The sequence below is a fragment of the Pseudophryne corroboree genome, chromosome 3, assembly GCF_028390025.1.
Source record: "Pseudophryne corroboree isolate aPseCor3 chromosome 3, aPseCor3.hap2, whole genome shotgun sequence".
Taxonomy (NCBI): Eukaryota; Metazoa; Chordata; class Amphibia; order Anura; family Myobatrachidae; genus Pseudophryne; species Pseudophryne corroboree.
In genome coordinates, this window is record NC_086446.1 from 323,454,061 (window position 1) to 323,469,745 (window position 15,685).

Genomic DNA, 15,685 nt, shown 5'->3' on the forward strand with positions numbered 1-15,685 from the left:
TGTGGCTGGGTTCCACCTGACACTCCATGTCATTAAAATGGTCGCATTGGGACACAACAGGTGAGCGGTCTGAGGTGTTGTGGGTAATGGGTCTAAAAATGTAGAAAATGCTTACTGAGTATGTATTTTCAGAACTACTTCGCGACACAGACTCCGATCAAGTACAAAGCAGCCACACTACACTAATTAAGTCCTAACTGACCCATTATTGTACTGTAGGCTGCACTGGCAGGAGAACAAGTCCCAAGCTGCAACGCTGTATAGAAGAAGCCAGCTGCTGAGCACAGGTCACCCCTAATACTAGAGATGAGCGAATTCGGTTTTACTCGGTTCTCAAAACCGAATCTTATTGGCTCACGGATGTCACGTGTTTTGGATAGCCAATAAGATTCGGTTTTGAGAACCGAGTAAAACCGAATCCGCTCATCTCTACCTAATACCCCTTTCACACTTCCAAAAATAACCCGGGTTATTCCACGTCAACGCGCAGCAACCCGGGTTTTTGTGCAGTGTGAAAGGGGCCAGGGCAAATAACACGGGTCGAGCGACCCAGTATTTCAACCCTGGTAGCCATCAAGGTTGAACACTGCTTCAACTCGGGTCACGTGCAGTGTGAACAGGTAACCCGGGTTGATGTGACCCAGTACACATTTACTGTATAGGTGGTGCTTAGAGATGATCTGATCTCCAAGCACCGCCTCCGGGACACATCACCACTGATGTCGCCAACCAGGCAATATGCTGCGTAGGGACACCAGTCTGAAAGGGGTCTCAAACGGATCACACCCGGGAAGGAGCAGTGTACAGGTCGCTGGTGCAACCTGCTATATGCGGTGTGAAAGTGGCATAACATACCAACTGAAGAAATGCATGTACTCTAACCCGTGTGTTAACTCTGGTGGTCCAAGGGGACCTGGAACCTTCAGGGTCTGTTGGTTGCTTTAGCCTCCATACTAGGGTACCGGAGCACTGGAAGTCCATCTCTGAAAGACCAGCAGCCCATGGAAGAAGCCAAAGTGTTCCCAACCACAGATCACCTTTAAACTGCCTAACATCCTTGAGGAGTAAAAGGTTTGACTTTCTCCCCAGGCAGCCTTGTGCACTCTCTCTCTAGTCCAGTGACAACACTATTACACGGTTTTAATCAAATCCAGGTGAATGCAAGCATTGTCGATATGCACTCATCTGGAGAGGCGGCAAGGGACAGGGGGTAGATTCACCCCGGCTGCACTGTGTGCTAGAATTGAACTAAAATACTCTATACAACTGAGGTGTACCTGGACAACATGCAAGCCAACATATCGTGCCATGTGCACACATCAGAACGATGTAATGAAGGACGAAACAATCCCTGGTTATGTCCTTTATTACCTTGCATAGTGCTGCATTCAATATCGTACATTATTATGCAGCACGGCTGAACAGACGATATCGCATGCGGCCATGGGAGCGCACAGATTGGCCGTACACACTGAGCGATACAGCAGATGTGTCATTCCAATTTGACCAGAAACTACATATCGGCCAGAGATTGCTCTAGTGTGTACCCAGCTTTAGCTTTACATTGATAATAAAGTTCACTTGCCATTTAATTATTATATCTACACTCTTGAACTTCTCAAGTTTGCCTGACTGATTGACCTCTGGTGGTCACATGTTCTGCAAAACCTACCCTGGGCAGTTTTGTTTCTGCATGCTACTTAGCAACAGCAAAACCTAGCGACTGCTGCCTAATTTCCACTGGCATTTCCTTTGCACTAAAGCGAGGTTCTCAAACTCGGTCATCGGGGGCCCACACAGTGCATGTTTTGCAGGTCTCCTCACAGAATCGCAAGTGAAATAATTAGCTCCACCTGTGGACCTTTTAAAATGTGTCAGTGAGTAATTAATACACCTGTGCACCTGCTGTTTTACCTGCAAAACATGCACTGTGTGGGGTCCTGAGTACCGAGTTTGAGAACCTCTGGTTTATACATTGTTGCATTGACAGTGGCCATGTATCCTGCTGCTCCTCATCATTAGTTTTATGATTTTTCTACAGCCAAATTTCACAGTTGATTCATCTGCACGGATTTTTTTACTTTTTTTTTTTTTTTTTTTTTTTTTTTTTAGAAATCACATATTTTCACAGTGGTGAGCAGCACAATTGACAGCTGCCAATGTGCATTGTATTTAATCTATAGAACTGCTGTGCATTCTTCCTACCTAAATGTTATTTTGTTCAATGCAGATGTCACCTCATGAATTTGACGTGGCACTGTAGCATTTCTGTGTATAGTGTGTGTGTGTGTGTGTGTGTGTGTGTGTGTGTGTGTGTGTGTGTGTGTGTGTGTGTGTCTGCCTTTATATTGTTGGATGATCACAAAGAAACTCACCTCATTGTTCATGTAATGGAGATCCATCTGCTGTCCAAACACCACTTTAACCTTTTGCTCCACATCGTCATACTTTACTGGCCGAGGAAATTGCAGTATCCTGTAAGATTTAGATGCATCAATTCAGCTGGAGAAGAAACAATGAAACCAAATCTATGCAATCATGTAAGATTCATTAATTGTGTCCTGGGTGTAAAACTTTCCTTTCTCCTTCATCCACTAGGGGCCACTGGAGTGTAGTTACAATGGGGGAAATAGTAGGTAGTAATTGGGAGCTGGCACTTTAAAAATTCTCACACTGTGGCTAGCTCCTCCCCTACTATCTCCCCTCCAAGCCAGTCTTAGTTTAGTGCCCGAGGTTAGCTGGTTCACTTGGGTTTAGCTGAAGAAATTTTTCTTTCTTCTTTATTATTTTATTTTTCTTTCACACACGCACAGACTGGCAGCTCTGCCACTGCCAGTCTGCACCGCGGGAGCTGCCGGCGGGGTCCCATCGCAGCTGCGTGCGGCTCGGGATGGGCCCCGGCTGAGGGAGACACTGAGCTCTCCTGAGTTGGCGGACACCGCTGCGTGCGGCGCGTGTCGGGACCACTCCATCCAGCAGAAGATTCCGGCAGCATGGCAGCGGTTTGTATCAAAAATGGTCGGACACCGCTGCGTGCGGCGCGTGTTGGGGCCACTCCATCACAGAAGATTCAGGCCGGACACCGCTGCGTGCGGCGCGTGTCGGGGCCACTCCATCAGAAGAAGGACAGTGGTGAGTACAATCTCCCCCCCTCCAGACTGATGTGTGATTTTAATATGTGCACTTAGATGTGATGGTCTTTACTGTGTTGTGTCCTGCATCTAACCCCCTTATAACGCTGCAGTGGAAGAGAGGGCGCACTTTCTAGTTTGAACTTGGCGCCATTATGTGGGGGGCGGAGCTTCAGCCCGCTCTGTAAGCGGGCTCAGCGCTCTTCAATCCCCGGCTGCAGCAGAGAGAGGCTAAATAGCCTAGTGGGCTAAAGCACTGGTATAATATCAAGGCAGCCGGGTGATACATTTACACTACCCGGCCGCAGCATACAAGCAGCCGGGTAATACATAGCGGTTTTTAAATTTAAAAGTGGCGCCGGAACAGAGGGGCGGAGCTAACTCCCGCTCCGTCCGGCGGCGGGCTCAGACTCTCAGCTCCCCGGCCGCACCATACAGGCGGCCGGGGGGGTTACACACCGCTCCCCAGCCGCAGCATATACAAGGCGGCCGGGGGTTACACACCGCTCCCCGGCCGCAGCATACAGGCGGCCGGGGAGTTACATTTACAATATATACGGGCGCTCCCCGGCAGCAGCAAACAGGCGCCCGGGGGTTACATTTACCCGCACCCCGACCGCAGCAAGGCGGCCGGGGGATACATTGGCAGGGGGGGCGGAGCTAACTCCCGCTCTGTACGGCGGGCTCTCTCCGCTCCCCGCGCCGCTGCAGCACGCCGCTCCAGTGTGTGTGGGGTCTCACACTGAAGGCTCATTCCTCTCCTGGCTGTGCAGGGAGGATTTCTTTGCAAGGAGGGGTGAGTAAAAGTTTTATAACCCGCTTTACTCAGCGGGCTCCCAGATCTCACTGTCGCTAGGCAACAAACCCTGTCTCTGGGGTTTTTAGCTTTTCCATACTTCATGCTGCTGAAATATAGCTACATTCCTCCCTGCAGTAGAGTCCTCTACCCGGCATTTTCCTACATGCAAATCAGGGAACCTGCTCTATTACGGTAGCTGGGACTCAGCTCATTAATAATTAAAAAATCTACTGTGCAGTATTTATTTACCTACAAATACACAGTATTTATCTACCCTATTGGGTTCACAGTATTTATCTACCCGGTTGGTTTCACGGTGGTGTGTGTATATATACATATATAGCTATGTTTGTGTATATTATATATATATATATATATATTATATATATATATATATATATATATATATATATATTTAAGTGCGTGTGGGTATGTATATAGATATATCCATAAAATACCAGATATAGGGGATAAAACAGATTATGCACACTTCCGCAATGTTTTCTAGAAACAGAATACCCCACCTTGCCACATAACATTTTCCCCCATCTTTTCTCACAGGCTGGTCACCATTTTGAAAAGCCAGCGGAACCTCAGAGAATCATCTGGTGCACCTTAATTAGCGGTACACTACATACAGGGCGGGGTGTTGCCTTCCCTTTATTATTCCTTGGTGTCACTAGTTACTAATGCTATTTGTAATTTGGGGAATGTGTGGCAAATAGCGCTGTGGCTCAGTACGCTAGTAGCAAGTATCTGAACAGGGGTTTGAATCCAAACAAAACTTTAAGGAGAGCTCCTATAGCCTAGGGCTAAGACTCCTGTCCCACAGCGCAGCGCTACTGGTTCAGGTCTCCGCTGCTCCAGAAAGTTTAGTTGAATCGTGTCGGTCACACATTATAGGGCAGACCTTACGTAGGGCTGTGTTAATTTAACCCACCTTTTCTCCTTTCGTTTGTCTCACCTGGGATAGTCAAAGAATTCCCTCTTAGGTGTGAAGTATGCGGTGGAGCCATCTGCTTAGCCCTCCACACACCTGCAGGACACTCCTGTTTGAACAGCTCAGATTATGCAGGTAATGTCACTGTTAACCAGAGACTTTGTACGTCATTTCACCTTTCCAAAGGGAACCTTGCTAACATTCCATGCATTACTGATGATGTCTGTTTTCTGTGGATCTGAACCAGTGTCTCAGAATATCCAGGTACATTATACAGCAGTTCATCTGATACTGCAGGTAAAGGAGGCGGACACGTCAAGTCCATCAGGGTTCCACGCCAATGACGAAATGACAGCGACTGGTCCAGTTTCGGATGAGCTGGGCAGACTCCGGTAGGCGGCCGACAGACACCCGAATACCCAATATCAGGTATCAAACAATGTTTGTTTTTCCTATCCTTTCCACGCAGATGGCAGGAGATGGTATCAGAACCTCTCTAGGGTATACCCCTCGATGTATCGCCAGTCCAACAAGCCGCCGTTTTCCTGAGGCAACCTTGCTCAGGGATTCATCGACATATGCGGCAGCGCGGTTCTACCGTGTCCGGAGCAAGTAGGTTGGAGAACAATTGCCCTCTAGGTTACAGGATGCTTCGCATCAGGATCAATTGATACTTTGGTACAGGTCAGAATCACGATTCTGCTTTATGTTCTTTGGAGGTCTCCACGTCTGCAGACTCGGACCCTGCATCTTCGCTTGGCTGTCTTAACCCGACGACCTCTGGGGCTGCGACAGTGACAGGTGAACATGAAATCCTACGGGGCAGATGGTTCTGGGGAAGGAACTTTCTGCAGGATTTCTTGAACCATTGGAGGTAAGTCCACTTTGCTTTCTCCTACTACTGCCCCAGCTCCAAGACAGACCTTTACTGGTCTTTTTTTTAGATTTTTCCGTGCCCTTTCAGGCATTCGACTCCACACGGGTGATATCTTCGTCGCCAGGGGTTTTCAGGGTAAAAAGGCTGAAGCAGAGGTTCAACATCCTCGGTCCAGTCTGATTTTATGTCATCCTATACACCCATTACACAGACTTTCCTACCACCTGGAGGGTCCCAGGGTAGGCGCAGGTCGATGGGAGAAGGCTTGGCCGGTTACAACAGTCTCAGGAGTCCCTCGGCATGGGTCGGCCGATTTACGATGACAAGAGAGTCATACTGCAGGCTGCGCTCCATAGGTTTCTAACCGCAAAGGGTATTGATCCCTGTTTTTCACATATCATTTGAATTCGGACAGTTCTCAGGCCCTTGTTTTCTTTTCACGTTCCGAAGCCAAGTGGCTCGGACAGGCCTATTCTAGCCTTACAATCCTTTTAGTCTGTGATTGCTAGTTTGAACAAGAAAGGGAGTTTTACGTGTCCCTTGTCTTCAGAGATGCCTGTTTACTGATTTCCGTTGGACAGGCTTTTCTCAGATTCGCATTACAGGATTCTCATTTTCACTGTCAGTCCTTTCCTCTCGGTCTCTCTTCCGCTCCCACAGAGTTTAGGAAGATCACAGAATATCTCTTTTTCAAGGGCAGTGGGTGACGTTGGTTCCCTAATGGGACAATTTACTGCTACTATCCCACTCTGTACATTAGGTGGCTTCTGAATATCCGGAGGATCCAGGAGCTTCTGATTCGACACAGATCCACCTTTATGCTCCGCATAGACGTTTCTCAACACGGTCCGTCAGAGGATTTTTCATTCCTCGGCACCAGGTACTCTATTCCTTCAGTCAAGTTGCGACGCAATGAGTGGTCGCCTCCATTCCTCTCTGAGCGGGGGACAACAATCTTCTTTCCAGGTCAGGCCACCAGGTCAGACTCCTGGGTGAGGGAACATTCCCCGGAGTTTGGTCAGCTGGTCCGCTGTGGGCGGAAATTTCGGATCGACCTCAGGGCGTTCTAACTGACTCTTTAACCCTTTATTACTCTCGGACGTGAGCTCTGGCGGCAGTAGGCGAGGAGGCCCTCAGGGCTCCGGGGAGTTTTCTGGTTATTCTACCCTGCCTCCTTTTCTATTTCTACCTCATGTTCAGTAACACAGGAGGGGATTATGCGTGCTAGTCCTCTCGGTGGCGCTGGTTGGGTCACGCATGACTTGAAGATACAGATACGCCTGTTGTCAGTAGAGGAGCCTTGGCTCCTACCTCGACTGGACTGTCTACTTCAACAGGCTCCCTTTTTCTCCTTGTTCAATCTTACACTGGTTTCGTTTACCCGTGTGACTGTTCACGAGACCTCAGAAGGGAGGAGTTCCCTAGTTCGGTTAGGCCTACTGGGCCCCGATTTCAGAAGTCTGTTACCTCTTCTCGCTTTTGCCACTTTTGGAAAACTTTATGGGACATAATAAGGATAAAAGGGGTTTTTCCCCCTTCTCCCAGTTACCATTCATCTTTGGTTTCTCTGGGAGGTTTTGATCCGCTGCGCTTCAAACCACACTGACCGGAATTTTAGGTCTCTGCCTTTTTCGGTTTTCTTCCAAATGAAATTAGCCTAGCGGCCGTAAGTTCGGTCTCTTTTTCAGGGAGTACTCTATTGGCAACTCCCCTGGCTGTGCTTCGGCCTCAGCGGTCGTTTCTTCCAGAGGGGATGTCCATTTTTCATATAAACCTGACACTAGTGTTTTTCAGTCCTCTCTGAATGTTGTCAGGGCTCGCCAACTCTCTCTACAGAGGTCTCAGGCTATTCGATGAAGTGTTTTTCTTCTTTGTTCTGTATGATGCTCCCGTACTAAATAGCCGGGGTCCCAGCATACGCTGGGCAGTTGGATACATTTGACCATCAGACAGTCTTCTTGGCGGTTACTAGGGAGCCTCCGTTTTCCATTTCAGCGCACTTTACGCGCATTGTAAGACCTTCGTGGGAAGCTGCCCGCGGGGTCTCCATGAATATTTTGTCGGGCGGCTACTTGGTCAAACCGACATTCGTTTTGTCAAATTCTACAAGTTTGACACTTTTACGGCCTCTGCATCACTGTTTGTCCGAGCAGTTTTTACAGGACTCTCAGCGCTTTCCCACCCGTTTTTGGGAGCTCTGGGACGTCCCCATTGTAACTACACTCCAGTGGCCCCTAGTGGATGAAGGAGAAATCAGGATTTTGGTACTTACCGATAAATCCCTTTCTCCGATTCCACAGGGGCCACTGGACGCCCGCCCAGCGCTGTTCCTCCTGGTTTTTTGCTTAACGGTTTGCAGATCACCATATGACTGCTTGTTGAGTTCAGGCTAGCCTGGTTTTTGTCAGGTTCTGTTCCAGGTTTAGTTTGGGTTCGCCTGGTTTACAGGGCATCGCTAACCTCCTCTACCTTAAGGTTTGTTTATTACAGCTCTCCTCGGGCACAGTTTTACGTAGACTGGCTTGGAGGGGAGATAGTAGGGGAGGAGCTAGCCACAGTGTGAGAATTTTTAAAGTGCCAGCTCCCAATTACTACCTACTATTTCCCCCATTGTAACTACACTCCAGTGGCCCCTGTGGAATCGGAGAAAGGGATTTATCGGTAAGTACCAAAATCCTGATTTTTGGGAATGCGAAGGCTCAGATGTTTTTGCTGAAATACACTGCTCAGGTAATATTGTCTCCTGACAGCCCCTTTTAGGATCTACTCACAACATTTTTCTCTTTGGATGCCAGGCGCTCAACATTACAATCAAAAACGTTTTCCACCTTTACAATATGCACAAAAAAACTACATAAGCAGAAGATACAAACGTTATTGGCTTTCCTGTCATTCCTACATTGAAGCTAGTCTGCGCAGGTTATGCAGGTCACGCATCTAAAGTTTACCTTTCCAATAAGTTGGCTGGTTGGACTGAAACTCTGGTAATGTACGGGAGCAAATGCCAAACAGTCATTCAGATAACTTAGTAAAAACAAACAGTGGACCAGGTTCATTCCAACCTATAGGAATGAAACCTGACAAAAATATTTGCAGTCAGGAAGAGGCTGGAAGTACTACAGCAGACATGTCAAACATGCGGCCCAAACAAACACTAAGCTGTTTTTACAATACTTAACCATTCTATCTCTTCTTTATTATTTGCACCATCTAGCACGCCCATATTCTGTGTGTTATATTAGATTTAACCAACAACTGCTTTCAGAGTTCAGGAGAAACATTGAATTTGATGGCAGATACGAACCACTTGGCCCATTTAGTCTGCATGGAGCAAATGGCTAATTGTTGATTGCTTCCATACCTTACCAGATTTTCATTCCAACCAGCTAAATAGTTGGCTGCTTATAAAGATAATCTTTAGATGTGTGGCCAGATTTAGGGTGATAATTTTAGACTGGACATGAAGACATTCACAATTCTCTACTGTCTTTTAGCAGTGAACAGGAATGACTTTGGCAGAGTTCACTTACCAGAAGCCCAGATTTTGCCACTTAGGTTCCTTGCTTTAACCACTTGACTGACTATTTATTTCGCCAAAAAACGCTCCGAAATTGTCAGGGTTTTTTTATGAGTGAATTAGGTGAAGAACATGAACTTAACCTTATCCAAACTGATTTTAGCAAAAAAAAAATAATAATAATAATATTATATATATATATATATATATATATATATATATATATATATATATATATATATATATATATATATATATATATATATATATATATATATATATATATATATATATATATATATATATATATATATATATATATATAGCGTCAGATGGTGCGGCACTCCAGACGGAAAAGATCACTCATAACGGCAGTATAAATTGCAACGTTTCAATGCCTTTATTGCAGCATTTTCATCAGGCTTATAACCTGATGAAAATGCCGCAATAAAGGCATTGAAACGTTGCAATTTATACTGCCGTTATGAGTGATCTTTTCCGTCTGGAGTGCCGCACCATCTGACGCTATTTATCACCATTTGTGAGGGCAACCAGCACAGCTAAGAAATAGCCACCAAGAGGAGTGCCGGTAGTAAGTATGTATGTATGTATGTATGTATGTATGTATGTATGTATGTATGTATGTATGTATGTATGTATGTATGTATGTATATATATATATATATATATATATATATATATATATATATATATATATATATATATATATATATATATATATATATATATATATATATATATATATATATATATATATATATATATATATATATATATATATATAAAGAATTTTTTTTGAAAAACTGATCGGGAACATCGCTACCATCGGAACATTGCAGCTTTTATTTTGAAAGCCGGGACAGCCTCCAGGTATACAAGGAGGGGTGAGGGGGTCTGGGGGTGGCTTGGGGGGGTTAATTTACACTCCCCAGCGGCTGCCATTGTCTGCAGCCGCTGGAGGGGGGGGGATCCTGCTGTGCTGATCGATCAGCAGTGATAGGCAGCATGGCAATCAGTAGGGGAGAGTGCAGGGAGGCAGAGGGACCTTCCGGTTCCTCTGGTAGCAGCAGCGGAGGGAAGTTTCCCTTCCCTGCCGCTGCTAACACAGTTTATTTGACTGGTCGCATCCTGCGACCAGGTCAGATAAAGCACTTGCAGGCATGGTCGCATCTGATGCGACCATGCTAGGCAAGTGGTTAAGGAGAGTCTAGCACAGGTGTTCCCAGCCAGAGTCAGTAAGGCACAGTAACAGTTCAGGTTTTGAGGCTAGCCAGGTGACTTAATAAGTACCGCAGTTATTTTGATTTAACCATCTGTGCTCAAGCATGGCTATCATTAAAACCTGGACTGTTAGTGTGCCTTGGGTACTCGAGGTTCGGAAAGACTGGTCCAGCAAGCCGAAAGTGTGTGTGTGTGTGTGTGTGTGTGTGTGTGTGTGTGTGTGTGTGTGTGTGTGTGTGTGTGTGTGTGTGTGTGTGTGTGTGTGTGTGAAGGAGACTGGGCAGGAGGGGAAAGTATTAACACAGCACGTCTAGTAGGAGAGACTAACCCCATGGGTGCTACTCAAAGCATCCATTAGTATCAAAAATTACCTACTCCTCTTTACATGCATTTATATTTCTACAGCTAGGAGATATAGGTTAGAATGTATGATCCCCACATTTTTACAATTGATGCGTGCAGACTTTCTAAAAATAAGTCATACTATATAAAAATTGGCACTTGTCCAAGGAAGATGTACATTCATTGCCACCGACAGAAATTGTTCCAATATTTAGGCACCTGCAGAAACGTTTGTGGCATATATATATTTATTTATTTTATATGCCCGTTTTTTAGCAGGCAAAACCCGCCCTGCCCCTTTTGCGGCGCCCTGCTAGAACAGCCGCCCGCTTCCTGCCCTCTTGGCGTGTATAGATGCCGTGCGCATGCGCGCGGCATCCATTCACGCATTGGGAGAGGGCTGGGGGAAGCCCAGCACCGACGGAGGTGCTGGGCACGCCCCCAACAGTGACGTCGCCGGCCACAGACGCTCTCGATAGTAGCGTCTATGGGCCGCACCGCCCCCTAAAATGACGTAGGTGTGGCTGCGCCCCCGTTTCAGGTGCACGCGCGGCTTCGCCGCGCGCATGTGCCCCCGGAGTCCGGCACCCTGCCCCATTTCACTCCTAGAGTGAACACACACACATATATACATACATTATATATATATATATATATATATATATATATATATATATATATATATATATATATATATATATATATATATATATATAAATAAAATAAGATTTTACTTACCGACAAATCTATTTCTCGGAGTCCGTAGTGGATGCTGGGGTTCCTGAAAGGACCATGGGGAATAGCGGCTCCGCAGGCGACAGGGCACAAAAAGTAAAGCTTTTCCAGATCAGGTGGTGTGCACTGGCTCCTCCCCCTATGACCCTCCTCCAGACTCCAGTTAGGTACTGTGCCCGGACGAGCGTACACAATAAGGGAGGATTTTGAATCCCGGGTAAGACTCATACCAGCCACACCAATCACACCGTACAACCTGTGATCTAAACCCAGTTAACAGTATGATAACAGCGGAGCCTCTGAAAGATGGCTTCCTTCAACAATAACCCGAATTAGTTAACAATAACTATGTACAATTTATGCAGATAATCCGCACTTGGGATGGGCGCCCAGCATCCACTACGGACTCCGAGAAATAGATTTATCGGTAAGTAAAATCTTATTTTCTCTATCGTCCTAGTGGATGCTGGGGTTCCTGAAAGGACCATGGGGATTATACCAAAGCTCCCAAACGGGCGGGAGAGTGCGGATGACTCTGCAGCACCGAATGAGAGAACTCCAGGTCCTCCTTAGCCAGAGTATCAAATTTGTAAAATTTTACAAACGTGTTCTCCCCTGACCACGTAGCTGCTCGGCAAAGTTGTAATGCCGAGACCCCTCGGGCAGCCGCCCAAGATGAGCCCACCTTCCTTGTGGAGTGGGCCTTTACAGATTTAGGCTGTGGCAGGCCTGCCACAGAATGTGCAAGTTGGATTGTGCTACAGATCCAACGAGCAATCGTCTGCTTAGACGCAGGAGCACCCATCTTGTTGGGTGCATACAATATAAACAACGAGTCAGATTTTCTGACTCCAGCTGTCCTTGCAATATATATTTTTAATGCTCTGACAACGTCCAGTAACTTGGAGTCCTCCAAGTCACTTGTAGCCGCAGGCACTACAATAGGCTGGTTCAGATGAAATGCTGACACCACCTTAGGGAGAAAATGCGGACGAGTCCGCAGTTCTGCCCTGTCCGAATGGAAAATCAGATATGGGCTTTTGTAAGATAAAGCTGCCAATTCTGATACTCTCCTGGCAGAAGCCAGGGCTAGAAGCATGGTCACTTTCCAAGTGAGATATTTCAAATCCACCTTTTTTAGTGGTTCAAACCAATGAGATTTTAGAAAGTCCAAAACCACATTGAGATCCCACGGTGCCACTGGAGGCACCACAGGAGGCTGTATATGCAGCACTCCCTTAACAAAGGTCTGGACTTCAGGGACTGTGAAGCCAATTCTTTTTGAAAGAAAATCGACAGGGCCGAAATTTGAACCTTAATAGATCCCAATTTGAGACCCATAGACAATCCTGATTGCAGGAAATGTAGGAATCGACCCAGTTGAAATTCCTCCGTCGGAGCACTCCGATCTTCGCACCACGCAACATATTTTCGCCAAATTCGGTGATAATGTTGCACGGTTACTTCCTTCCTTGCTTTAATCAAAGTAGGAATGACTTCTTCCGGCATGCCTTTTTCCTTTAGGATCCGGCGTTCAACCGCCATGCCGTCAAACGCAGCCGCGGTAAGTCTTGAAACAGACAGGGACCCTGCTGAAGCAAGTCCCTCCTTAGAGGTAGAGGCCACGGATCTTCCGTGATCATCTCTTGAAGTTCCGGGTACCAAGTCCTTCTTGGCCAATCCGGAACCACTAGTATCGTTCTTACGCCTCTTTGCCGTATAATTCTCAATACTTTTGGTATGAGAGGCAGAGGAGGAAACACATACACCGACTGGTACACCCAAGGCGTTACCAGCGCGTCCACAGCTATTGCCTGCGGATCTCTTGACCTGGCGCAATACCTGTCCAGTTTTTTGTTGAGGCGAGACGCCATCATGTCCACCATTGGTCTTTCCCAACGGGTTACCAGCATGTGGAAGACTTCTGGATGAAGTCCCCACTCTCCCGGGTGAAGATCGTGTCTGCTGAGGAAGTCTGCTTCCCAGTTGTCCACTCCCGGGATGAACACTGCTGACAGTGCTATCACATGATTCTCTGCCCAGCGAAGAATCCTTGCAGCTTCTGCCATTGCACTCCTGCTTCTTGTGCCGCCCTGTCTGTTCACATGGGCGACTGCCGTGATGTTGTCCGACTGGATCAACACCGGTTTTCCCTGAAGCAGAGGTTCTGCCTGGCTTAGAGCATTGTATATTGCTCTTAGTTCCAGAATGTTTATGTGAAGAGACGTTTCCAGACTCGTCCATACTCCCTGGAAGTTTCTTCCTTGTGTGACTGCTCCCCAGCCTCTCAGGCTGGCGTCCGTGGTCACCAGGATCCAATCCTGTATGCCGAATCTGCGGCCCTCCAATAGATGAGGACTCTGCAACCACCACAGAAGAGACACCCTTGTCCTTGGAGACAGGGTTATCCGTAGGTGCATCTGAAGATGCGACCCTGACCATTTGTCCAACAGATCCCTTTGGAAAATTCTTGCGTGGAATCTGCCGAATGGAATTGCTTCGTAAGAAGCCACCATTTTTCCCAGGACTCTTGTGCATTGATGTACAGACACCTTTCCTGGTTTTAGGAGGTTCCTGACAAGCTTGGATAACTCCTTGGCTTTTTCCTCCGGGAGAAAAACCTTTTTCTGAACCGTGTCCAGAATCATCCCTAGGAACAGCAGCCGAGTTGTCGGCATTAACTGGGATTTTGGAATATTCAGAATCCACCCGTGCTGTTTTAGCACTTCTTGAGACAGTGCTAATCCCATCTCTAGCTGTTCTCTGGACCTTGCCCTTATTAGGAGATCGTCCAAGTATGGGATAATTAATATGCCTTTTCTTCGAAGAAGAATCATCATCTCGGCCATTACCTTTGTAAAGATCCGAGGTGCCGTGGACAATCCGAACGGCAGCGTCTGAAACTGATAGTGACAGTTTTGTACAACGAACCTGAGGTACCCCTGGTGTGAGGGGTAAATTGGAACGTGGAGATACGCATCCTTGATGTCCAAGGATACCATAAAGTCCCCCTCTTCCAGGTTCGCTATCACTGCTCTGAGTGACTCCATCTTGAACTTGAACTTCTTTATGTACAGGTTCAAGGACTTCAGATTTAGAATAGGCCTTACCGAGCCATCCGGCTTCGGTACCACAAAAAGAGTGGAATAATACCCCTTCCCTTGTTGTAGAAGAGGTACCTTGACTATCACCTGCTGAGAGTACAGCTTGTGAATGGCTTCCAAAACCGTCTCCCTTTCGGAGGGGGACGTTGGTAAAGTAGACTTCAGGAAACGGCGAGGTGGATCTGTCTCTAATTCCAACCTGTACCCTTGAGATATTATCTGCAGGATCCAGGGATCTACCTGCGAGTGAGCCCACTGCGCGCTGTAATTTTTGAGACGACCGCCCACCGTCCCCGAGTCCGCTTGAGAAGCCCCAGCGTCATGCTGAGGCTTTTGTAGAAGCCGGGGAGGGCTTCTGTTCCTGGGAAGGAGCTGCGTGTTGCTGTCTCTTCCCTCGACCTCTGCCTCGTGGCAGATATGAATAGCCCTTTGCTCTCTTATTTTTAAAGGAACGAAAGGGCTGCGGTTGAAAAGTCGGTGCCTTTTTATGTTGGGGAGTGACTTGAGGTAGAAAGGTGGATTTCCCGGCTGTAGCCGTGGCCACCAAATCTGATAGACCGACTCCAAATAACTCCTCCCCTTTATACGGCAAAACTTCCATATGCCGTTTTGAATCCGCATCGCCTGTCCACTGTCGCGTCCATAAAGCTCTTCTGGCCGAAATGGACATAGCACTTACCCGTGATGCCAGTGTGCAGATATCCCTCTGTGCATCACGCATATAAAGAAATGCATCCTTTATTTGTTCTAACGACAGTAAAATATTGTCCCTGTCCAGGGTATCAATATTTTCAATCAGGGACTCTGACCAAACTACCCCAGCACTGCACATCCAGGCAGTCGCTACAGCTGGTCGTAGTATAACACCTGCATGTGTGTATATACTTTTTTGGATATTTTCCATCCTCCTATCTGATGGATCTTTAAGTGCGGCCGTCTCAGGAGAGGGTAACGCCACTTGTTTAGATAAGCGTGTTAGCGCCTTGTCCACCCTAGGA

General features: G+C 46.9%; 1 protein-coding gene across 1 annotated transcript in view; it reads right to left on the minus strand.

Moving 5' to 3' along the window:
- Nucleotides 1-15,685, minus strand: part of MAP3K3 (mitogen-activated protein kinase kinase kinase 3) — a 117,213-nt gene that overhangs the window by 54,844 nt on the left and 46,684 nt on the right. Inside the window, exon 4 of the mRNA XM_063959539.1 lies at nt 2,376-2,475. Coding sequence (XP_063815609.1) covers nt 2,376-2,475 — 100 coding nt within the window. The remainder of the gene's footprint in view (nt 1-2,375; nt 2,476-15,685) is intronic.